The 25,262-nt window shown below is 39.5% G+C and overlaps 2 protein-coding genes across 7 annotated transcripts in view; one reads left to right on the top strand and one right to left on the bottom strand.

Annotated features, from left to right (window-relative positions):
- mtfr1.S (mitochondrial fission regulator 1 S homeolog) overlaps positions 1-3,899 on the bottom strand; it is a 33,509-nt gene extending 29,610 nt beyond the window's left edge. Inside the window, exon 1 of one of the 2 annotated variants that reach the window (XM_018268697.2) lies at positions 3,434-3,899. The gene's annotated coding sequence lies outside the window, so the exon portion shown is untranslated. 2 annotated transcript variants of the gene reach the window in all.
- A 151-nt stretch (positions 3,900-4,050) lies between these two features.
- Positions 4,051-24,376, top strand: armc1.S (armadillo repeat containing 1 S homeolog). Of its 5 annotated transcripts, none has more exons than XM_018268627.2 (7): positions 4,051-4,178; positions 10,262-10,463; positions 13,027-13,118; positions 19,105-19,294; positions 20,956-21,072; positions 21,609-21,683; positions 23,655-24,376. In XM_018268627.2, the coding sequence occupies exons 2-7, from the start codon at positions 10,302-10,304 to the stop codon at positions 23,844-23,846; spliced, it is 828 nt and encodes a 275-aa protein (XP_018124116.1). In that variant the 5' UTR covers positions 4,051-4,178; positions 10,262-10,301; the 3' UTR covers positions 23,847-24,376.
- The last annotated feature ends 886 nt before the right edge of the window (positions 24,377-25,262 follow it).

Below are 25,262 nucleotides of genomic sequence, written 5' to 3'. Positions count from 1 at the left end.
GTCCCTGCAATGCACTTTGGACTTCTACTGTTATTGTACAATTAAACAAAAAAAAAAAATCACATGCAACTCATTTTTTATTTTGATAAAGGCAAAACTAAATGGGAGATTCGGTCACTTATCTCACAAAATCTTGTTATTCAGCTTGTCACTAGACTTTGTACAGGTATAGGATCCCTTATCCGGAAACCCGATATCCAGAAAGCTCCAAATTACAGAACGGCTGTCTCCCATAGACTCCATTTTATCCAAATAATCAAAATTTTTTAAAAATGATTTCCTTTTTCTCTGTAATAATAAAACAGTAGCTAAAACAGTAGCTTGTACTTGATCCCAACTAAGATTTAATTAATCCTTGCTGGAAGCAAAACCAGCCTATTGGGTTTATTTAATGTTTAAATGAATTTCTAGTAGACTTAAGTCATGAAGACCCAAATTACGTAAAGATCCGTTATCCGGAAAACCCCAGGTCCAGAGCATTCTGGTGCCTAACATTTGGCACCCCCAAGCGGTAAACGACTTTCCTTCTCCTTTAAGGATTAGAATAAAAGTTTTACAAGCCGGTAGGTTGATCCCTTTTGGATACTACTCACGATTAGCAGTCGATTGCACACATCAGTTTAATTTATTGTAGACGATTATGGAGAGCTCAAACTTCCAAAAAAAAAACACCCAAATTGCGTTGTCAGGTGCTGTACTGGAGAGCCCATGTCTGCTTCAGGGCCATAACTTTGTATCAAAACAAATGACCAGCAGCACACTGTGTGAGTTGTAGTTGTACGAAAATAAATTTATTAAACCCAAAAATATACAAAAACGGCAACTTTTGGGGTCTTCACGACCCTTTTTTAATGTTACCACATCCCAGACTCCCTTTAAAGTGTTAGGGGAAGGTATATCCTCAAACCTCTTGCAGTGACATCACGAAACAATTACCACCAAGTATGCACATTCCTCATCAAGAAAAAAAGTTCCCTTAAGTCCATTTAAAGTTCAAAAGTCCAACATTAGGCAAAAGTCCATGCTGTAAATTAGTACAAGATAGAAAGCAGATAAAATATTCCCAAATACAGAAATGGCTAGAACTGCAACTAAGTGCAATAATAATTCATTACTAGTACCTACACTGGAGGATGATGGCCAGGAAAAAAACATTTCTAGTTCTGTCTGAATCACAATGACTTATTTGAATTAATTTGATTGAATGTACTGTACAAGCACCGAGGTTCAGTATGCCTTTTAAATTTGTCTATAGCAGATCCAAATCCTGGGTCGTTAGGCCATCTTTTTGATGTCAGGAACATGCTAGTAAGCAGCTAAGCTTTGGGGGTCATCAGCAATCATCAACACATCAGCAGAAAGTGGAATGAAGTCAGCTGACGCTACAAGGCTGATTAAGCTGTCATGTAATGGGACTTGTGAATTTTATATTGTTTTTTACATTGTATTTATATATTACAATGTATATTGTGATATTGTGAGGGAGTCCCTAAGGAACAGTAGCACAGAGTACGTGCAGTGAACCAGCAAAAAGGCATATTTTGAGGCACATATAGTAGAGTCCTGCACGGGTTTGCTGGTATTCCTTGTGTTCCTGACCCGATGCAGGTCTTTAAGGGGCAGATTTAGCAAGGGTCGAATTTCGAATTCATGGGAGTTTTTTTTCCGTTTGTTTTTAAGCTCCCATGAACTCGGAATTCGATCAAATTTAATAAAAAAAATGTAATTTTCTAAACTCGATCGACCTGAAAACTCGATTCGAATTAGATTTAAGTTTTAAAAACTAGATTCGAGTTTTTTCTCCGAAAAAAACTTGAATGTCAGGAAGGCAGCAAACAACTCCAAAATGATCCCAGGATGTCTCCCATTGACTAAAAAAGCAGTTCTTCAGGTTTTAGGGTTTGGGCAGACTTAGTTGTCTGGCGAATAATCGCTTCTTCTGCGTGGCGACAATCTCCCAAAAGTGCCTTCCGTCTGCTTGAATGAAGAATCACCTGCGCTAATGCACTCGCCGCGCTTCGATTTCCGAAGTCGCCCGAAGTTTCCTCGAGAGGCAACTTCGGGTGACTTCAGAAATCGATGCGCCGCAAGTGCATTAGCGCAGTTGATTCTTCATTCAAGCAGATGGAAGGCAGACGGAAGGCAGTTCAATAAAACAGAGTAGGCAGAGTATGATAAAATTGAATTTTTAAAAAAAACTCGAATAGAATTTTAACAATTTCCTAATCCAATTTGACTGTTTTGGCCATAAAATAAAAAAATAAAATTCGAATTTTTAATTCGACCCTTGATAAATCTGCCCCTAACAGATAGTTCCTGCTAAAGGGCTGTGGTTGCATCAAGCTGGTACAGAAGCCCAATTCCAAGTGTAGAATGTCTAAACCTAAGTCATTGTTACACCTCAGTCCCCTTTAAGATTCAGTTACATATGAAAACTGAGGGCATCAGAATATCAGAAGTGGCTCATGTCCTACTGATCATCCATATAATTAGGAGATCATATGTTGATGCCCTTGTTCAATGCTGCCGTTTGATGTAATGAGGAATAGTGATGTGCGGGTCGGGATTTGCCAGACCCGCACATGACCCTAACCCGTCTGCAGCTGACAATCAGGTTGCTTTTATAGATCCGCGCCGACCCACAGATGATGTCACAAAAGGGGTGGGACGAGCAGGTGCAGTGTCTTTAAAAGACGAACCCGTAAGTCGGAAGCCGGGGGGAGCAGGAGAAAAGCTCAACCCGCACCCGTCCGTGAAGAAGAGTGCGAGGTCGACCCGACCCGCAGGTATCGGGCCGGCCTGCACATCACTAATGTGAATTATAGTCTTATAAAAGCCTGGACTGAATCATTATCTCCCTTTTGACACCCCTTAAAACCTGCCTAACAATCCGGTTGCTATGGACCAAATTCCCCTAACAACCATGCACTGATTTGCATAAGAGACTGGAATATGATTAGGAGAGGGACTGAATAGAAAGAGGAGTCATAAAAGAAAGTAGCAATTTGTAGCCTTTTAGATGGGGTCGGTGACCCCCCCATTTCAAAGCTAGAAGGATTCAGAAGAAAAAGGCAAATAATTAAAAGACTATATCCAAAAAAAGATGCGAGGACCTCCAATAATAAAGAAGCAATTATATTAAAAAATTTGAAAAATGTATTAGGACATGAACCTCGGGACTGGGGTGAACTGTGAGTAAATCCTCTACAAATAATTTAAAAAACATTTTTATATTTTTGATTTACCAATTATTTTTTGAGTGGTACGGTATATACTTTCTTTTATGTGGCATCAGCACAGACCCTGTCATTATAAATAATTAAAAGAGATATAAAAAAAAAATCATGAAGACCTATTAAAGATGCTACACAAAGTCAGTCTATAAAAGTCTAAAATGTAACTTGGTATAAACTATTATTCACACTAGTCCTACCTGAACTGCCCTAAGATCCACTCGTTTCTCTGCTCCCTCGGAATCTGATCCTTTCCCGCGACTGTTAGAGCACAATTCACATTCCAACAATCGCTCCGATGCCAAGTACAAAAAAAATCGCACAACTTCGGGTCACGTGTGTGTCTCCTCCAGTGCCGGTGACAATTTGCTCTTTCACCTACCAAAGTCAACTTCAGCTCCAGCCATTGGCTGCAACGTGGGACGGGCGCGCTACAGAGAGAGCGTAGCGTGACGTAGAATGTAGGTCGGCGGCCATTTTGGAAATGACCACCTGTTTGATTAGATAATCGCATCTACGGATTACGAATCAAATACATGGTTGTATACACACACACAATTTACGTCCTATGCAGCATGAATCGGGCGAATTAAGCGAAATAAATCAGATGATCGGAAAGTGATTGCCAGCGGAGTTGTTGGAATAATTATGACATTTATCTTAAGCATTTCGTACGACAATGTATAAATACATCAGGAACTGGCTATCTTGCCAGCCAAACAGTGTAATTGCTTTATATCCGGTTTCCACACTCAGTATAAAAATTGCGTACTGCCCACATTAATCATGGCGCTGCATATAGGCGCACAGCGTCGATTGAGTCGTACAGATAGCCAATAACAAAGCACGCCAACAACAGAGCGCGCGATAGGTTGGCGGGCGCCTGGTTTGGAATTAACCAATGAGTTATTGCGGAAGCAGAAGGTGGTGCCGGGGACGCACTAGGTGAGGGGAGGACAGCGATCTTTTCTAGGTATGAGTATTTACTGTTACCTTTGGCTTGTCTAGTGGCTGGTGGTCATTGAGTGCACCCACGTGGCCTTACATACAGCCAGGCTTTCATGTCAGGGGTCTGTGGTTAAGAGAATTGCTGTATGACTATAACAATGGCTGTATGGTGCTGCTGGGAGTTCAAGTCCTACAGCCAGAAGCTGAACTGTTCTGTCTACTCGGGAGTAGGGCATGTAACCTGAGAGGGTACAGAGTTTCTGCCTGTTCTTATGTAGGTTTAGGCTGAATGGACTCTGTATTGTGTTAGTTGCCACGTCAGGCATTGGTACCAGTTGCTTACACTGGAATGATGAAGACAAACAGATCTTTATATGTCAGCAGGTGAGGACTTGGCTTTCTTAACCTTTCTCCCATTGGGAAGAGTGTCAGTGCATCTCCTTGGATTTGGCCCAGTCCATTTCTAATAATATTGCCTGGGAAAGAGCCATACATGTAACACTTGGAATTGATCCTGTGCTGAATGATAATGGCAGAATAACCGCAGGAGCTATGTGCCACCTTTTCTGGAAAGAAATACCTGCCTTCCTATATTCTTGCAGTTTTTTTCCTATTAATAACGTTGGCATCAAGCATCATTTCTACCGGCCACGTTGGCAACCCTATGTTCAGATGTGATTGTAGAAACAAAACAAGAACTAGTCTGATGCAAAGTACATCTGCTGATATTCCTGACCCTTAGTTTAAGACATCAAATATGTAGCAAGTTTCACATGATTTGAGTGTGAGCATCTTAAAGGAGAAGGAAAACTACTGAAGCAGATTATTGCCAATAGATTAGCAACAAATTTATTCTGAAAAATGCTTTACCATACCTGAGTAAACAGCTCTAGAAGCTCTCTGTTTAGGATAGCAGCTGCCATATTAGCTTGGTGTGACATCACTTCCTGCCTGAGTATTTCCCTGCTCACTCATAGCTCTGGGCTCAGATTACAGCAGGGAAGGGAGAGGGAGAGAGGAGCAAACTGAGCATGATCAACCCTAGCTCTGGAGGTTTAATGGAGAATTCAACCCACAGCCATCTTCCCGGTCTTCGTCTTCTTCCGGCGCTTTGGCAATTTTCGGGGGTTTCATCGCATGCGCAGTTATCGCAGACCGGCAAATCGCTCCAGCTGCGCATGTGCCAACATGCCGGTCTCCCACTCAGCTTCCCGAAGACCCGGAAGATGGCTGCGTGGAACTAGGATGCCAGAATCTGCATCGAGGGGTAAGTACAAAGTATGGGGCAGTTAGGCTGGGGGAAGGAGGGAGGGGAGTCTACGTGGGGTGGGGGAGTACGGGTTTATTTCTTAAAGGGTTGAATTCTCCTTTAAGCGGAAAACAAGAAGTCTGATACAGAAGTCCATGTATTCACAATAGAAGGAAAGAAATGCTGTTTCTGTTGACCGAGGAGTCAGAGCAACATTACTTTGAGGGTTTACTAGTGTATTTATTTAGACCTTTCTGAAGCTTAATTTTAACCTTTCCTTCTCCTTTAACTTTGAAACGGATTGTATATGTGCACCGATGTGAGCCAGAAAAACCTTCACTTCATTCATAACTAAATATTGTTCTTCTTTTCCATCAGGGAGCGAACGTTTAGCATATGAGTGGAGTAGCTATAAGTACTATTACATTTTCTAATGAAGTGCTGCTAGTTTAAGCTCAATTTAATACTAGCTAGGTGCTATTGTTACAGATTGTTCATCTAGGCAAGCCTATATTTTTACATTCTTCTGTCGCATGCTCCTACAGCTCATGCCACCAGCTAAAGATGTGTCTAATCAATATGTTTTCAGATCTGTTTGTTTGGCTAGGTCACCAAACTAGTGTTTTATGTTTGTTTTTCCTCTATTTGGCCACCCATGTATTGGGAACAATTGGGCTTAACCAATTGGATCATACTTAGGCTTCACAGAGACCCATCAGGCGTCTGCATTATGAACATAACAATTCAGTCCTCAGCTGATGAAGGTTTAAAAAGCTTGCCAGTTTTCATACAGTTAAAGGTCAAACAGGCCTTAACAGGGGGCTCCATACATAAGCCATAAAGCTGTCTTCTTGGTTTGAGGCCTTGTTTGGCAGCATTTATCAGCTTGTGTATTGCCAGCTATATTGGCAATCTGATCCAGAACACTGGCATTTAGAAGGAAGTTATAAGAGTAATGAGAAATGCTGTTTTCATTGTTTGGAGCCAGGTTTTTGTGGAGGCCATCCTCCAGCCAATCCTCTAATGCAGGGCTTTCCAACTGGAGGCCTGTGAGCCAGATGTGAACCTCCAAGATATTTTAAAGCCCTTAAACTGCTCAAGAGCTCCATTCACCTTTATGGATGGCATAATTTTTTTTCTATCTGACCCTGAAGCATAACATATATTCGCATATTGTATGAAAATGGCTGGATAGCAGTTCTTCTGTTCAATTCTGACAATAATAGGTGGTGAATGGTAGTTGCAGTACAGGGTGACATGCATTAGCATATAATATTTTTCAGACATGGTAGATCATCCACAGTTGCACAGGTTTTATGAGCTGCTGTTGGGATGCAAGGGGAAGGTACCTATACATGTTTAGAATGCACCTTTTTTGAAAAACAGAAAAATAATGGATAGCAAATGCAAAAAGTAGGTATTTGTGGTGTACTGTTTGAAACCAGTATGTTAATCCGTTCATCACAAAGTTGCACAGCAATGAGCTAGACTTTAGGTTTTTAGGACACTTCATGAGGCTGAATTTTCCAGTTTTGCATTACCTTTAAGGGATGCCATAGGGGTGCTTGCTACTGGCTATAAAAAGATTTTGTTGGCTACTGAGGTTTCTCTTCTTGCTGCACAGAAAACAATAAATAAATCTGTAAACATTAAACCTCAAGTAACCGTCCTAGTTAAAGGATATGTAAACCTTAAAAATAAGTGAATGAAAAATGGATGAAGGTGCTATTCTAATCACTTTTTAAATGTACATTCATTACTTATTTTGTTTCTAATCCTAGATATTAAGGGATACATGTACTGTTGATATGAATTAAATTTGTTACAACAGCGCCACGTGCTGGTCAGTTTCCCACCAGTCTGACCACCAAGTAGTTAAAGAAGTTGTCAGCAGAAAGAGGCTGTTCTTCTGCTTAGGCATAAAATTAGAAACCTTTCTCACATCTTTCCTAAGCAGAAGAAACATCAGAGCAGCCTCTTTATTTCTCCTGACAACTTCCTTGACTACTTGTGGTCAGACTGGTGGGAAAATGGTGGCGCTGTTGTAACAAAATCCATTCATATTAACAGTACATGTATCCCTTAAAATAAATAATGAATCTTCATTGAAAAAGTGCTTAGAATAGTACCTTCATCCATTTTACATTCACTTATTTTTAACGTTTACTTATCCTTTAATGGCAAATACCATGCTGTATTACTTGCTATTACTAATTAAACTTCCAAGGACACTGTGACAAATTGTCCCAGTGAGTGACATTCAATCACATATTATTCTGGCTTTATCATCGTACTTTGTCACATTACCATAGCAAGTATTTTGTTTCTCTGTGGGTGCCAGTTTGTCACCATTGCCAACATCCTTGTATTTTTTGTATACCTCCCTACCACCTTATTCAAATTTAAAACAAAACGACTGCTCTTTGCTGACTTTGCATTCCTCTGACTATCTCACGTCTTAAAATATAATTGCCAAGGTCATTCATTCAGCTTAAAGGCAGGTGTAACAGAAATAACAATTTGCATAGCTTAATCAGTGCATTTCTAAATACCAAATTTTAGAAAACCTGTATCACTTCAGTAATGGGTAAGTTCCCCTTAAAATACATTCTTATGATGTAGACCAGGGGCCCTGACCTTTTTTTTTGTTTTTTAATTTTTTTACCTAAGGGCTGCATTCATTGAAAAATCATGTAAACATTAAATAAACCCAATAGGCTGGTTTTGCTTCCAATAAGGATTTATTATATCTTAGCTGGGGCCAAGTACAATGTATTGTTTTGTTATTACAGAGAAAAGGGAAATCATTTTTAAAGATTTGGATTATTTGTATAAAATGGAGTCTTTGGGAGACTGCTTGTCCTTAAAGGAGAAGGAAAGCTACTGAGGCATTTTATTGCCAATAGATTAGATGCAATAGTGCAAGCTAGAATGCTATATTCTGTAGAATGTTTTACCATACCTAAGTAAAAAGCTCTAGAAGCTCTCTGTTTGTTTAGGATAGCAGCTGCAGTATTAGTTTGGTGTGATATCGCTTCCTGCCTTAGTCTCTCCCTGCTCACTCATAGCTCTGGGCTCAGATTACAGCAGAGAAGGGGGGGGGGGAGAGGAGCAAACTGAGCATGCTCATGCCCGGGGCAATGAGGTTTAAGCTGAAGGCAGGAAGTCTGATACAGAAGCCCATGTGTACACAATAGAAGGAAAGAAATGTTGTGTTTCTTTTGACAGAGGACTCTGAGCAGCACTACTACTTATACTGAGGCCTTACTGGTATATTTAGGTGGACCTTTCTGAAAAGGCTTACTATGTTTTAACCTTTCCTTCTCTTTTAATTCAGAGGTTTCTGGAAATCAGATTTTCTGATAACGGATGCCATACCTGTACTATATTGTGTGTACAAAAACCAACAAAGATCCTGGTCCGGGAGCTTATACTGTTGTCATTGCAGTGATGGTCAGTCATCTTCACTGATAAAGGAAATAATTGGGGTTCAGTGATTGATCCCTTACGGTTCAGACATTCAGGCTTATTTACTATCACTGAAGGGATTTTACACCCGTGCAGTGTTCCATACAAATTAATCAGCAGTTTGTTCAGTGTCTACATGGTGGACAATTAAAGCAAATATCTAAGTGGTTGCTATGGGTAACAGTACTAGTGCAGTTAAGCAATTGTATTAACAATTAGCCCTATGTCTGTAGTCTATTTTTTAAAGAGCAAGAATGATCAGTTAAAACATTGCATTAAAAATGAAGAGCTGCTGCTCTCCCCAGTCTTCTCCAGTGGGTATGCATTCCCCTGCAGCCCAGACTGAAATAAGCTGATTTCAGTGACTTGGTTATCTGTCAATCTTTGAGCCTGTGAGACAGATTCGGGGGGGGGGGGATATAGGTGTGAATGTGTAGAAGTAATTGGTTGCCAAAGACTTTTACATAGATCCAATATGGTGGCCAAAACCTGCACATGGTATTTGGATGTTGAACGCATGATCATTTTAGACTTGTTTTGGGAAGAAACTGATTCAGAAAGGAAGACTGTTTCATACTATTGGGAGACGTAAGCATTCCTTGTCTTTTAATACCTAAGTGTTATCACATGACGTTGAAGAGTCAAAGTCCCTAAACAAAACTGAAGTTGCTAAATGCCTAATCAGAGAGTCCTGGACCTCGAGTCAATTGTTTTAGGTTACACATCTTCGTGTTTGGCAAGTGTATAGGAGTCCATGGAGGTATCACTGTGGCTATAATGCAGTCACTGCTGTTTTATGAGAAGCACATCTAGTTGGTAGGTCACTGAGATGTCTTGGGATGTGTAGTACTTTATTCACAGAGATTTGTCAGAGGAAGAGTAGCACAAACAGATGTAAATGCAGATATTATAAATGTGTTGTTTAACCGGGCATCTGTGTTTATGTTCTTTTCAAGGAGACATTTTGTGTAAAAAATAAATAAATTAAGAACATACCAGTGCATTATACGTACAGGAACCAATCAGCAGCTAGCAGGACCTGATAGGGAACTGAAGCCTGTCTGTGCTTGTGTGACTGCAGGGCTGTGATTGGCTGTCCCCCTCGTACTGTTCTTCTGGCAGGGACTGTTAGAACACGCCCACCCCTCAATTGAAACACAGACAGGTACCAGAGAACATCTATAGGGAGCCTCTAATAAAGGGGCTATTTTTTAAGATAATAATTCTTAGCACCATGTAAAAGCAACACCATATATTACTTCTAATTGCCTACAAAATTAGTTTGTTTTTTTTCTTCATTTATCCTATATGTCTCCTTTAACTTCTGTATCCCCTTTTATGTATGTCTTTTATTTTTCCCCAGGTGTTCCTTGCATATGGCATAGACAAACCACTGCTGAACAATGAGCGTGGAGCTTGATGCACTAGCAGTTGTGAACCAGCTGCGTGATTTGGCATCTGATCCCTTAAACCGCCGAGCAATTGTACAGGATCAAGGTTGCCTTCCAGGCCTTATTTTATTTCTCGATCACCCCAACCCACAAGTGGTCCATTCTGCATTACTGGTAGGAACTGTTCTTGTCTATTTTTTTTTTTCTCAACTTATTATGTAGAAATCAAATCTTTTTAAGGATGTATCGTACATTCTATAAACACTAATTACAATATTTTGTTTTGCTGTGTCCTTTGTATATTCACTGCACATATTTTTAGGTAGACATATTGCTCATTGCCCCCAGAGCTTGTATGGGACCTGTCATCCAGAATGCTCGGGACCTGGGGTTTTCCATATAAGGGATCTTTCCCTAATTTGGATATTCATACCTTTTATATCTACCAGAAAATCATGTAAACGTTAAATAAAACCAATAGGCTGGTTCTGTTTCCAATAAGGATTAATTACAGTGCCTTGCAAAAGTCTTCACCCCCTTGGCATTTTGCATGTTTTGTTGGCTCACAACCTGGAATTAAAATGGATTCTTTGAGAGTTTGCACCATTTCATTTACAGAACATGCCTACAACTTTGAAGATTTTCTTTTTTTTTTTTTTTATTGTGAAGCAAGCAACAAATAGGACAAAATAATAGAAATCTTCTGCGTGCATAACTGTTCAAAACCCCCCCCCCCCCAAAGTCAGTACTTTGTAGAGCCAGCTTTTGTGGCAATTACAGCTGCAAGTCGCTTTGGATAAGTCTCTATGAGCTTGCCACATCTTGCCACTGTTATTTTTGCCCATTCCTCACGGCAAACATGCTCCAGCTCTTTCACGTTAGATGGTTTTCACTTGTGAACAGCAATCTTCAAGTGTGATCACAGATTCTCAATTGGATTGAGGTCTGGACTTTGACTAAGCCATTCCAACACATTTAAATGTTTCCTCTTAAACCACTCGAGTGTTGCTTTAGCCGTATGCTTTGGGTAATTGTCCTGCTGAAAGGTGAACCTCCGTCACAGGCACAGATTTTGCTCAAGAATATCCCTGTATTTAGCACCATCCAACTTTCCCTCGACTCAGACCAGTTTTCCATTCCCTGCTGCTGAAAAACATCCCCACAGCATGATGCTGCCACCACCATGTTTCACTGTGGCGATGGTGTTCTTGAGGTGGTTGGGATGTGTTGGGTTTGCGCCAGACACAGCATTTTCCTTGGTGGACTGAAAGTAAAATTTTAGTCTCATCTGGCCAGTGCACCTTCCTCCATACATTTGGGGAGTCACCCACATGCCTTTGTCGCAAACTCAAAACGTTATTGTTTACTTTAAGTAATGGCTTTTTTCTTGCCACTCTTCCATAAAGCCCAGCTCTATGGAGTGTACGACTTATTGTGGTCCTTTGGACAGATATTCCAGTCTCTGCTGTGGAACTCTGCAACTCCTTCAGGGTTCCCTTTGGTCTCTGTGCAGCCTCTCTTATTAATGCCCTCCTTGCCCGGTCTGTGAGTTTTGGTGGGTTGCGCTCTCTTGGCAGGTTTGTTGTGGTACCATGTCAGAAAAGGTGTGTTTATACTGACAGATCATGTGACACTTAGATTGCACACAGGTGAACTTCATTTCACTAATTATGTGACTTTTGCAGGTAATTGGTTGCACCAGGATTTTTTAGGGGTTTCTTGGCAAAGGGGGTGAATACATATGCACAGGCCAATTTTCAGTTTTTTATTTTTATTTTAATTCTTTTTTATATATATTTTTCTCTTTTCACTTCACCAACTTAAGCTGACCATACACTATAAGATCTGCTCATTTGGCAAGGTCGCCAAATGAGCGGCTCTTAACCAGATATGACCACTAACGGCTGGGCAATATTGGATGAATCCGAACGTTCAGCCCTGGGGCTGAATGATCGGATTACAATACTATGAATGAGCTCTGACGGGTCGCAGGACTGCATCAACTAGCCGATTTTTGGCCTGATGTCGATCGGGAGGACCCGTCGGGAGCCCCTACACATGGGCAGATAAGCTGCCGAATCTTATTGGCAGCTTTAATCTGCCAGTGTATGGCCAGTGTATGTGCAGATCCATCACATAAAATAAGATAAAAAAAACATTAAAATTACAGGTGGAATGTAACAAAATAGGTAAAATGCCAAGTGGGGTGAATACTTTTGCAAGGCAGTGTATATCTTAGCTTGGATCAAGTACAATATCAAGTAGAATGTTCTGTTTTATTACTACAGAGAAAAAGTAAATTGTTTTTTAAAACTTGAATAATTTGATTATAATGGAGTCTATGGGAGGCTGGCTTTCTGTAATTTGGATAGGGATGCACTGAATCCACTATTTTGGATTCGGCCAAACCCCTGAATCCTTCGCGAAAGATTCGGCTGCATATGCAATTTAGGGGTTGGAAGGGGAAAACTTTTATTACTTCCTTGTTTTGTAACAAAAAGTCACACGATTTCCCTCCCTGCCCCTAATTTGCATATGCAAATTAGGGTTTGTTCGGGTAGAAGGATTCGGCCAAATCTCGGTTAACGGATCCAATACCTGTATATATTGTTGTTAAGCATATGGAAGCACAAGCACTGTTCTTCACACAGGTTTAGGACTCTTTTTACTTGCAATGATACCAATTACTACCTTTATTCATTTATATGTTAAGAAATATCTATGTTTTCATTTGAAGGCGCTTCGCTATTTAGCAGAATGTCGCACCAACCGAGAGAAGATGCGATGCGAGCTGGGCATGATGCTGAGCCTACAGAATGTCAGTCAAAAGTAAGTGTTGGATCATGTTCATATAACCGTATATATGCAACATAATGTTGTTTGATTCCCATCTTGCACAGCTACAAAGATAATAATTTTACCTTTTGTTTCCATAATTAGACTGCCAATTCTGTGGATGTTTGATATTTAGAGCCCCGTTAATTAGAGGTCGAATTTCGAATTCATGTGAATTTTTTTCATTCGAATGTACTCTCAATTCGACTGGGAGGTCATTTAAGAAAAATTTTGAATGTCTAATATTCGATCGAATGGTTCCAAATGGCTCAACAGACCTCTGCCGTTGACTTGTACGTGACCTCGGTTTAAGGTGGCGAATTAGGACTGTTTCCATGGTCGAGGTGTGATAAATCTCACATTCAAATTTACATTTGAATAGGGAGACTAAAATTCAAATGTGTGAATTTTGAAACTTGAAAATTCGAATTTACTATTTGACCTTTGATAAATTTTCCCCTTAAAATGGAAGTTTAAAGTTGACCATACATGGGCCCCATTAGTCCCTTCAGAAAGCGTTGCCAATTCATATGGGCAACTCATGACTGCTCCCCAATAGATACCCATCAGGTTTGAAACTGCACCGTTGTGTTATCCTGACAGGCCTGCATAGGCACCCATTTTAATCATATAGTTGGTCCAGGGGTCAAACAGATCAGCCAGATTTGGCCCAATGTGTAATTGTCTGTTTTTGGCACAGAATATTCATTCCCCTCAGCCCCCTGAGTATTCAGTCCCTCTCCTTATTCCATGTTCAAGTCCCTCTTGAACAAGATGAGGGAGGGGAGAAATTAATTTTATGAGCCCAAGGAGGGTGGGAAAATGTTCCTGGTGAGTCAGAAGCAAATAATTATGGTTTCCTCTAAATCTGTGGAATCATGTATAATTGTTTCACTTAAATTTAAAGGGCAACGAAAGCTAAATCTTAACTAAAATTCTATCACAAGGATGGTATACTAATTACTTACAGAACGTAGTAAAATCTGTCTCCCTGGAGTCTAGTAGCAGGAACTGCGCTCTCATAAGAATGTAGCGTAGGGCTCCAGTGATGTCACAGAATTTGCAGGCAACTTCCTTCCTGCTGCCCGAGGCAGCCTTGAGTCATGTTGAGCCAAATTCTATTCTCTTGCGCAGTGGTCCCCAACCAGTAGCTCGTGAGCAACATGTTGCTCTCCAACCCCTTGGATGTTGCTCTCAGTGTCCTCAAAGCAGGTGATTATTTTTGTATTCTGGGCTTGGAGGCAAGTTTTGGTTGTATAAAAACCAGGTGCACTGCCAAACAGAGCCTCAATGTAGGCTGACAATCCACATAGGGGCTACTAAATGGCCAATCACAGCACTTATTTGGTACCCCAAGAACATTTTTCATGCTAGTGTTGCTCCCTAACTCCTTTTACTTCTGAATGTTGCTCACGGCTTCAAAAGGTTGGGGATCCCTGCTCTTGCGCATGCTTCAGAGGCTGAGCTTTCCTCCCATGTAAGATGACTTGTATGCATATCAGCTATGTGCGCATCATCATTGACCCCTTTACTCACGCCCCCAACCAATTAGCGTGCATGCGTCTCATATCTATGGAGACACATGATCGGTTCTTTTTTATTTTTGAAGGGAAGAGCTACCTGGCAGCATCGAGCACTTGCGGTGCGCAGCGAAGAGACATAAAGATTTTTTAAAATCGCTGATTATTTCTGCGCACTCGCTGCTTGGTACTGAGCGCCACGTTATGTATGATGCGCTCATGGGGTCAGGGGAAGTTTTATTTGTACATGCGCATTAAGTATAGAGAAGCTTCTAATCCATTAGCAAGATGGACGCTGCGTTGTTTCGAAGCAGGGCAGAACATCAAGCATGATTTTATGCTTTTGTATTCGGATTGGTTAGAAGAAAATATAGCGATTTAAGGTCATCGAAGTGAGTACTTTAGAGGGACATAGTGCATGAGTTTTGCCTTTCCTTCTCCTTTAAGCCATACACTTCCAAACACAGAAACAATTGGCCCTAAATGGATCCTCAAAGGCCACACAAAAGTAGTAAAAATAAATAAGTCTTAATGATCATGCCCCCTTTCTGAGTATAGTAGTACTAGCATTGCCCAAAGTAATTCAATAACTTAATAAAGACTAACTCTTTCTACATGGCCATTATTCTTATATGTAGAGTGTAAAGATATTACCCTGTTTATTTCAAAAATAATTTTAGGAGAAGATAATGTATTGGACGAACTTCTCTACAGGGAAATAAAGGGCAAGGAGGCCCTATGCTTAAAGGAAAACTATACCCCCAAAATGAATACTTAAACAACAGATAGTTTATATCAAATTGAATGACATATTAAAGAATCTTACCAAACTGGAATATATATTTACATAAATATTGCCCTTTTACATCTCTTGCCTTGAACCACCATTTCGTGACTCTATCTGTGCTGCCTCAGAGATCACCTGACCAGAAATACTACAACTCTAACTGTAACAGGAAGAAGTGAGGAAGCAAAAGGCAGAACTCTGTCTGTTAATTGGCTCATGTGACCTTACATGTGGTTTGTATGTGTGCACAGTGAAACTTACGATCTCAGGGGGCAGCCCTTATTTTTTAAAATGGCAATTTTCTATTTATGATTACCCAATGGCACATACTACTAGAAAAGTATATTATTATGATAATGGTTCATTTACATGAAGCAGGGTTTTACACATGAGCTGTTTTATTCAGTATCTTTTAATAGAGACCTACATTGTTTGGGGGGTATAGTTTTCCTTTAAGACCAGTACCTTGCAGTTGGGTATAGGGTAGGAAAAAATTAATTGAAGACTGGTTTTTGTCAAAATTACAGCCTCCCCAGCCAATATCTGATCAGGAAGACTGGAAAATTGTTAAACCTAGAACAAAACAAATTGTGAATACAGTCTTTTTTCCCAACTAATATGCTGTGTGATTATTGACCCGAAAGCCGGATGATCAGATCATGGCCCACTCTGGTGTCTATACTAGTAATCTGGACAGGAAAACAATGTAGGTCTCTATAAAAATTAGGGATGCCCCGAATCCAGGATTCGGTTCGGGATTCGGCCAGGATTCTGCCTTTTTCAGCAGGATTCGGATTCAGCCGAATCCTTCTGCCTGGCCGAACCGAATTCTAATTTGCATATGCAAATTAGGGACAGGGAGGGAAATCGCGTGACTTTTTGTCAAATAACAAGGAAGTAAAAAATGTTTTCCCCTTCTCACCTCATATGCAGATTAGGATTCGGATTCGCTTCGGTATTCGGCAGAATCTTTCACGAAGGATTCAGGGATTTGTCCGAATCCAAAATAGTGGATTCGGTACATCCCTAATAAAAAATATATTGCATAAAACCACTCGTATTTAAAACCCTGCTTCATATAAATAAATCATTTTCATAATCATATTCTTTTTAGTAGTATTTGCCATTGGATAATCATAAATAGAAAATTGCCATTTTAAAAAATAAGGGCACCAAACAAACCATACATATTAGGTCACATGAACCAATTAAAAGACAAAGTTCTGTATTTGCTTCCACACTTCTTCCTGTTGCAGTTAGAGCTGCAGTATTTCTGGTCAGGTGATCTCTGAGGCATCACACAGAAGATCATGAAATGGTGGTTCAAGGCAAGAGATGTAAAAGGGCAATATTTATTTAAATATACCAGTTTGCCAAGATTCTTTAATATGCCAGTTAATTTGATATAAACTCTGTTTCTTAAGTATTAATTTTGGGGATATAGTTTTCCTTTAACAGACAAAAGGATCTTTCTGTGTATGGCCTAATTTTATATAGGACTGTTTAACATATCACAGTGTTGTATAAATCGCAAAAATACACATGTATAAATGCATCTGTGATCTAGATGTAGGGTAATAACAATTCATAGGTAAGGACGGCTATATAAATAAGCCATTTATTTAAAACCGTCTACATTTGTATTTGTTTTCGGCTTAAATGGGGCTAATATATAAAATAATATCCCCGGGAAAATGTGCTAAAACAGTCCACACTTCAGTTGGGGGTAACAGTAGGAGGTTTTGTTTGTTTTAAATTGCCCCCCCCCCACCAGCACTGGGACACTCGCACCAGAAGGGAGTTCAAGGCGCAAGCGGCCATGTCAGTCAGCGCAAATGCGCTTCTGTCGTCTCGGGCATAATGAGCAAGTCACGGCATTATGCACATGCGTGTGCCCCGACATGGCCGCTCGTGCCCGAAGCTTCCTCACGCTGCAGGTGGCCTAGTGTTTGGCAGGGGGCACTTTTTTAAAGAAAAACTACTGTTCACCCCCCCCAAACTGAGTGTGGGCTCTATTGACCTACACCTTTGGTTGGGGATAATAACAGGTGCCCTTTAAATAATTTTACACAACTTTTTTAAATGCTCTGTATATTAAAAGGTAAAGGCATTCATGTTCTGCCACTGCTAATTGTGTTTTTATATTAGATCACATTTAAAAGGCATCTGATATATGCTGTTGCCCTAAAGCACACAATTAAGCACATTAACCTATTTATTCCCATAATGGCTTCCGTTTGCTTACTTGTACACAGTCTGTTTTGAGGCCCTTGGCAGTCTAGAAGAAATCCGGATTTCTAGAGGAAACTTTTAAGACAATTTATGTTATGTCAGCTCGGCAACTCTTCGACAGGAGAAGCATAAAATGTCAAGTCTGACTTCAAGTGAAGCTTAAAGACATATTTACTTGTCTTTTCCCTAGACTAGAAGTGACATGCTGCACAGTTCCACATTAAAATAACACTGAGTGCATATGATGCTGAGTAGTTTGTCAGCACTGGTATTTATGCATGCCTCACACATTTTAATGTGTCCATATGAACAACGTTAAATCTAGCAGCTTCAACTCTTCTTTAGTGATTGGATTTTATGGGCTGTAAAGCAGGACACTGGTTCCCTTGGGCAAAATTTTATTTAGTGCTATTTCTATTTTCTTTTCTTTTTTTCTTTGTAAGTCTTCCCCATGGAGATTTTAAATGCATATCTATAGTCCTACAAATAATTATCCATTAAAATGTTAAAGGGGTGGTTCACCTTCAAACAACTATTTGTTTTCGGATAGATCACCAGAAATAATGACTTTTTAAATTACTTTCTATTTTCTATGTGTCACTCTTTTTCTAATATTTAAATGTGAAGTGTAGCAGCTCTAGGAGGGGGGGTCGCCGACCTTGTAAACTGTTCTAAATTGATAAATTTAGTTTATCCCTGGGTTTCATTACAGGCAGCTGTTAGAATTAATACAATAGTCGCTAATACTCCAGAGATGCTGCTGAGAAATGTATTAACGAAATGTTGCAAAATTGTAACCGTTTAGAGTCTGCACCTGAATTATTGACCTGCCAAATACGAACACAACATTAAACTTTAAACTCCGATTTTGGGAACAATCTGGGAACCCCTTTAAAGGGATACTGTCATGGGAAACCTTTTATTTATTTATTTTTATATATATATATATATATATATATATATATATATATATATGTATATATGTATATATGTATATATATATATTAGATCTAACGTTCAGTGAGTGAATACAAAATATAAATGTTTTGCAAAGTACATTTTCTGAAACCGAAAAATCTGGGTCACAAATAATTCCTTATTCACCTACTGACAAAATGAAAGTACTGAATGCAGGGGAAATGAGTTCATTTGTAGCTTAAGCATTCATAAAGAGTCATTTATACCTTTAAGGGACAGCTGATAATTAAAGCTATATTAACTGCCCTAATCATCTTAAGTACAAGTTGATTCGAAAGAGCAGAGAAATGTTCTGGAATTTGGTCAGTTGGTTATTAGCAGAAACCTGACAAATGTAGAATTTGCAGTATTTTTCATATACCTATAGGACTTTGTTGCCTACAATTACAAACTGTGTTTGCAGCAAGAAGAGTAAATCTATCTTTGTGATTAACGTATAACATCTTTTTCTCATTTGTCCCAGAACTAAAACACCAGGTGAAACGCAACTTTTAGCCACTGAGGTTTATGACCTTCTCCAGGGCACCAGCACAGCAGATGGAGACTGTACGAATGAAATGAATTCAAGGAGGAGAAAAGCACAGTTTTTCCTGGGGGCTACCAATAAACGTGCCAAAACTGTGGTTCTGCATATTGATGGCCTTGATGACACAGTAAGCATGAGTAGAATGCTAGGTTTTGTTTTTCCATGACATTAGTTCTGTTATTCATCAGCCCTACAGCATAAACGTATAATAGATGTTTGCTTCTATACTGATCAGCTGTACATAAATAAGTTACACATCAAATACTACATGTATGAAAAGTAACACGTGTAACTTTATTTTTATGGTTGTGAGTTGATCCCTTTGTTCAGCTGCCCAGAGCATACTGCACATGTTATGTCTGGGGAGAAAGAATTATGGGGAGTACCTGAACCAATCATTGGAGCGAACGATCTTTAAGTTGAAAACATAAGACACTGCATTTCTAGCCATTTCTTGTCTTGAAATATTTAAAGGGATTCTGCCATGAGAAAACCATGTTTTTTTTACAAAATGTATCAGTTAATAGTGCTGCCCCCGCAAACTTCTGCACTAAAATCAGTTTTTCAAAAGAGCAAACCGTTTTTTTTTTATATTTGATTTTGAATAGACATTTTGTCTGTTTCCAGTTTTCCCATGTGACTTGTGCTCTGATAAACTTCAGTTACTCTGCTGTACTGCAAGTTGGAGTGATCATCCCCTCCCTTTCATCTTCAGCAGCCGAACAATGGAAGGGTAACCAGATAACAGCGCCCTAAAACAAGATAACAACTCCTTGGTATAGCACTCGATAGTAAATATCTTGCAGACACATGTAGTAAGATAAGTGCGGCAACTCCCAGTGATTGGCACTGCAATGTAAGCTAGATATCAGACTTAATGACTATTCTCCATGATCTAGTCTGCTTGTAGTTTTGTTGGCAGTGAAGGAGGATCCTCTATGAGCCTCATTGTGTACAAAACACCACCCACCTTCCAGGGAACTGAATGTTTAGTCAAATAAAAAAATTTGTATTTTTTTTTTTTATTTTTTTTGCTCTTCAGCAACCTGACAATCTATAAATATCTGCATACCCCATTTGGCTACATAATGCATTTTTGAGCCTAAATTTAAACGGCTTCTCAGTCAATATAACTGATTTCTGTCTGCAGGCATATAACCACCTCATACACCACAGTCAGAATTTGGCCAAACTAACTGATGTTAGCTTTGTGGCTGTATGGGGAAACATTGTCTTGAAAGAAATTGTCAGCATTTATATGCTACACTTAGGGTGGTGGCAGATGTTGGCTATTCAGGGAGATTAGTCGCCCAGCGACAAATCGCCTCTTCTTTGGGCGACTAATCTCCTGTAAATGCCTTCCCGCCAGCTAGAATGTAAATTGCCAGCGGAATGGCACCTGGAAGGCTTCATTTCCAATATTGCTTGAAGTTGCCTCACAAGGAAACTTCAGGCGACCTTAGGTAGCCGAAGTGATCGGAGTGCCATCCCGCTGACGATTTACGCTCTGGCCTCCGGGAAGGCATTTTGGGAAGATTAGTCGCCCCAAGAAAAGGCAATTTGTCGCTGGGCAACTTAATCTCCTCCAGCAGCCTTGTGTGCCTCCACCCTAAAAGTATAGATTTAAACATCTTGGTGAAAAACCTATTTGGATATGGAAAAGTGTAAAAGACCCTGCAGTCGGCCAGCTTCCAGTTCCACAGGGAAGGTGCAGTAAGTTGGAAAACCTGCAGCCCTCCAGTTAATATATAACACCTTTCTCTAAGAACACTGCTCTATTATTTGCAGTCTCGCAGGAGTCTATGTGAAGATGCTCTGTTGAAAATCAAAGGAGTCATCAGTTTTACATTTCAAATGGCAGTTCAGAGATGTGTGGTCCGGATTAGATCTGACTTAAAGGCAGAGGTAAGAATAATTTATTTTCATTTATAATGAACTGTTAAGTCGCATTAAAAAAAATTTGAGTTAGAATTAAAAATTACAAATAAGGCAGAAAAGGTTTGTGCATTATGCAAAGGATTTAATATTGTGGAAAGTAAATCCCACTCCATATTAAGAGTAGTGATTTGCACAAGTGGCATATAACCAAATTGTAGTTCTATGGGTGCACCAACAGACTAACTGCAAGAACTGATTTTTAACTGGCTTATCCAGTTGTATACTATAATGCACCAGTTACCCTGAGCAACCAATCGGATATTTGTTTTTCATTTCTAAATTATGGTTAACTGTTCAAGCTGCTGCTGACTACACTTGTAAGGAGTTCACTAGGTAAGTAGGATGAAATAAACCTCTGGCTGTGTTAAACCGAACCATAGTTAAAATGGGAGAGAATCTAAATGAAAGTAATTTACTGTGCTTGTTTACTATACTAGACATTGGTTCGGTTACAAACCCCCTCTGTTATCAGATTTATTAAAAACTCATACATTTAATTTCAGGCTTTAGCTTCAGCAATATCATCCACCAAGGTAATGAAAGCTCAGCAAGTTGTGAAGGGTGAAACTGGTGAGGAGGTAAGTACTACTTGCTCTGCAAATAAGTATTGTGCTTGCATGATATTGGACGTACCCTTTGTTATAATTAATCTCTCCTTTCTTATACATAAAGGGGTAGTTTTGCCTTTTAAAATCTTTCTATTTAAATAGATTTTATTAAAATTTTGATGGGAGTTGATTTGATCAGAAGTTCTTGCACTGTAAAAGAATAGTCATCACAGCCCATATCTCGCCATCAAAGCATGTTCTTACTGTATGTTTTTTTTTTTGTTTTTTTTTTTTAAATTACAGAAATTCTGCTTTAAGTGGTTGGTCAAAGCATACTTTGCAGTGCAAACTGTACTTTGTATTCTGACAAAAAAAAAAAAAAGAAATCTTTGGTTTCATTTGATTTAGACACCTATTAGATATACAAAAAGGAAACCTAAAGAAAAAATAACAAGACAGTGTGGCTAATAGTTCCTGGTTTATATAGGATTTCCACCAGAACTACTTTTTGTCCACTTTTATTGGTACAGGTATGGGACATGGTATCCAGAATGCTCGTGATCTGGGGTTTTCCTGATAATGGATCTTTCCGTAATTTGAGTCTTCATGCCTTAAGTCTACTAGAAAATCATTTAAAAATTAAATAAACCTAATAGGCTGGTTTTGCTTCCAATAAGGATTAATTATATCTCAGTTTGGATCAAGTACAAGCTACTGTTTTATTATTACGGAGAAAAAGGAAATCATTTTTAAAAATTTGGATTATTTGGATAAAATGAAGTCTATGGGAGACAACCATTCCGTAATTCAGAGCTTTCCGGATATCTGGTTTCCGGATAAGGGATCCTATACCTGTACTTTAATTCCCTGGATGTCTGGCTGGACATCTCCTTGTAACAATATGAAGTTTTGCCCCCTATAGGCAGGCAATATACTGGCCAAGGTATGGATAGCTTAAAGGGATACTGTCATGGGAAAAAAACATTTTTTCAAAATTAATCAGTTAATAGTGCTGCTCCAGCAGTATTCTGCACTGAAATCCATTTCTCAAAAGAGCAAACAGATTTTTTTATATTCAATTTGGAAATCTGACATGGGGCTAGACATTGTCAATTTCCCAGCTGCCCCAAGTCATGTGACTTGTGCTCTGATAAACTTCAATCACTCTTTACTGCTGTACTGCAAGTTGGAGTGATAACACCCCCCTCCCTTTTCCCCCCCAGCAGCCAAACAAAAGAACAATGGGAAGGTAACCAGATAACAGCTCCCTAACACAAGATAACAACTGCCTGGTAGATCTAAAAACAACATTAAATAGTAAAAACCCATGTCTCACTGAGACACATTCAGTTACATTGAGAAGGAAAAACAGCAGCCTGCCAGAAAGCATTTCTCTCCTAAAGTGCAGGCACAAGTCACATGACTGGGGGCAGCTGGGAAATTGACAAAATGTCTAGCCCCATGTCAGATTTCAAAATTGAATAAAAAAAAATCTGTTTGCTCTTTTGAGAAATGGATTTCAGTGCAGAATTCTGCTGGAGTAGCACTATTAACTGATGCGTTTTGAAAAAAACATGTTTTCCGATGACAGTATCCCTTTAACCCTCAACAAGTTTTACTGGTCTGCTACAGAATAACAAAAACAAAACACCATTAACAAATGTTTTTGGCCTGGAGCAATCATTCAGGGGACTAAAAATACAGAGCAAAATTATTTTATTTAATCCTATGTTTTGTCCTAATGTATACACTCGTTATTCCTTGCTTCTTTGTTTTCAATGATTGTATTGCATTCTACCTTTAATGGTCATGAATGATCCCAGTAAATTTAAGGTCTGCTTTACCTAAAGGACAGAACAAACCCTTGGAATATAATTTGATATTTGTGTCCTTTCTGACTAACGCTAATCCCACTGTAATAGTAGAGGATTCCATTATGAATCAGAAACTGTACAATGGAACGTAGCTTCACTAATCTTGCTCTTATTTCTACAATGACAGCTGCTGGTGCCGTTTCAAGACTCTCCTGTGGATGTAGAAGAGAATACAGATTTGCCAGACTACTTGCCCGAGGATGAGAGCCCCATGAAAGAACAAGATAAAGCTGTATCTCGCGTGGGGGCTCACCAGGATGGCGCGGGTAATTGGCTCAGCACTGCAGCAAACTTTTTATCAAGGTCCTTCTATTGGTGACTGAGGTTTGGAAGGAAAAGACTGCTCAGTGACTTGAAGACAGCTGTTCATCTGCCTAATGAACTGCAAAGAGCAACTTGCAATAAAATACCACCGGAAAAAAAAAAGATTTTAAACCACGCAAACTCTGCTGTGTTTTACCTATTCATCAAAAGCTGAACCTGTAAAGCTGTCTCAAGGACAAGGCCGCAGGAGATATTGCACCATTTTATTGCGTGTTGCCTCACTTTGTAAATGGGTCCATGGTTTGCTATTACACTGTCCTGTCATAAGCCAAATAATTGTGATGGTGAACACGCGTTACTCAGTGACAGCCTTAAAGTGATTGGTCCACCTCAATTCTCAGGACGTATCTTCCCATTAAATTAGCCGTGCATGAACACCGTTAAGATTTTTTTTTTTTTGTTGCCTTATTCTTTTCTCTCTATATAAACAGCTAGTGAACTTCTAAATGTGGCTTTATTTTTAATTCTCATCAGCAATGCAAATGAAATTTTGTCACAAAAAGTGACCGATTTCCTAAACTGAAATTGCTTCTGCCTTCTTTATTCCTAAATGTGTAAAAGTTCTACTTTACATACGCACATACCACTAATTTTCCGTAACAAAGTACTTGTATATTGACTGCAGTGAACAAATAAGATTCAATCGTTTAGTAAGGAAGAGGCCTGCTTCAAGGACATTTATTCCAGAGGCACAAGTACAGATAATCTAGGATTTGCAAGCATCACGGTTGTCTGGCCTGCAGAGCTCCAGAGATTGTTCAGTGTAAAAATAAAAACTGGGTAAATAGATAGGCTGTGCACAATAAAAAATGTTTCTAATATTGTTAGTTAGCCAAAAATGCAATGTATAAAGGCTGGAGTGATTTTATGTATAACAAGTCAGTCAGAAACTACTTCCTGCTTTTCAGCTCTCTTGGTTTACACTGACTGGTTACCCTGGTTACCAGGCAGTAACCAATCAGAGACTTGAGGGGGGGCTACATGGGTCATATCTGTTGCTTTTGAATCTGAGCTGAATGCTGAGGATCAATTACAAACTCACTGAACAGAAATGTACCATGTGGCCCCCCTTCAAGTCGCTGACTAACTCAGAGTTAGAGAGCTGGAAAGCAGGAAGTTGGATTCTGGCTGTTTTATTAGACCTGTTCACTCCAGCCTTTATATATTACATTTTTGGCTAACTTACTATATTAGAAACATTTTTTTATTTTGCACAGACTATCTATTTACACAGTTTTTATTTTCACACTGAACTATTCCTTTAGGGCTAGTCCACACGGGGAGATAGAGACGCGTTTGCGGTCGCGGCGACAAAGCGCCGCGACCGGCGCAGGCGACAGTTTTGTATGGGCGCCTATGTAAAAACGCCTGTGCTAACCACACGAGGCGATGCGCTTTTCAACAGTCGCCT

Source organism: Xenopus laevis, chromosome 6S, assembly GCF_017654675.1.
Source record: "Xenopus laevis strain J_2021 chromosome 6S, Xenopus_laevis_v10.1, whole genome shotgun sequence".
Classification (NCBI taxonomy): domain Eukaryota; kingdom Metazoa; phylum Chordata; class Amphibia; order Anura; family Pipidae; genus Xenopus; species Xenopus laevis.
The sequence above is the reverse complement of the archived record's forward strand: the minus strand, read 5'-3'. Positions and strand labels throughout refer to the sequence as shown.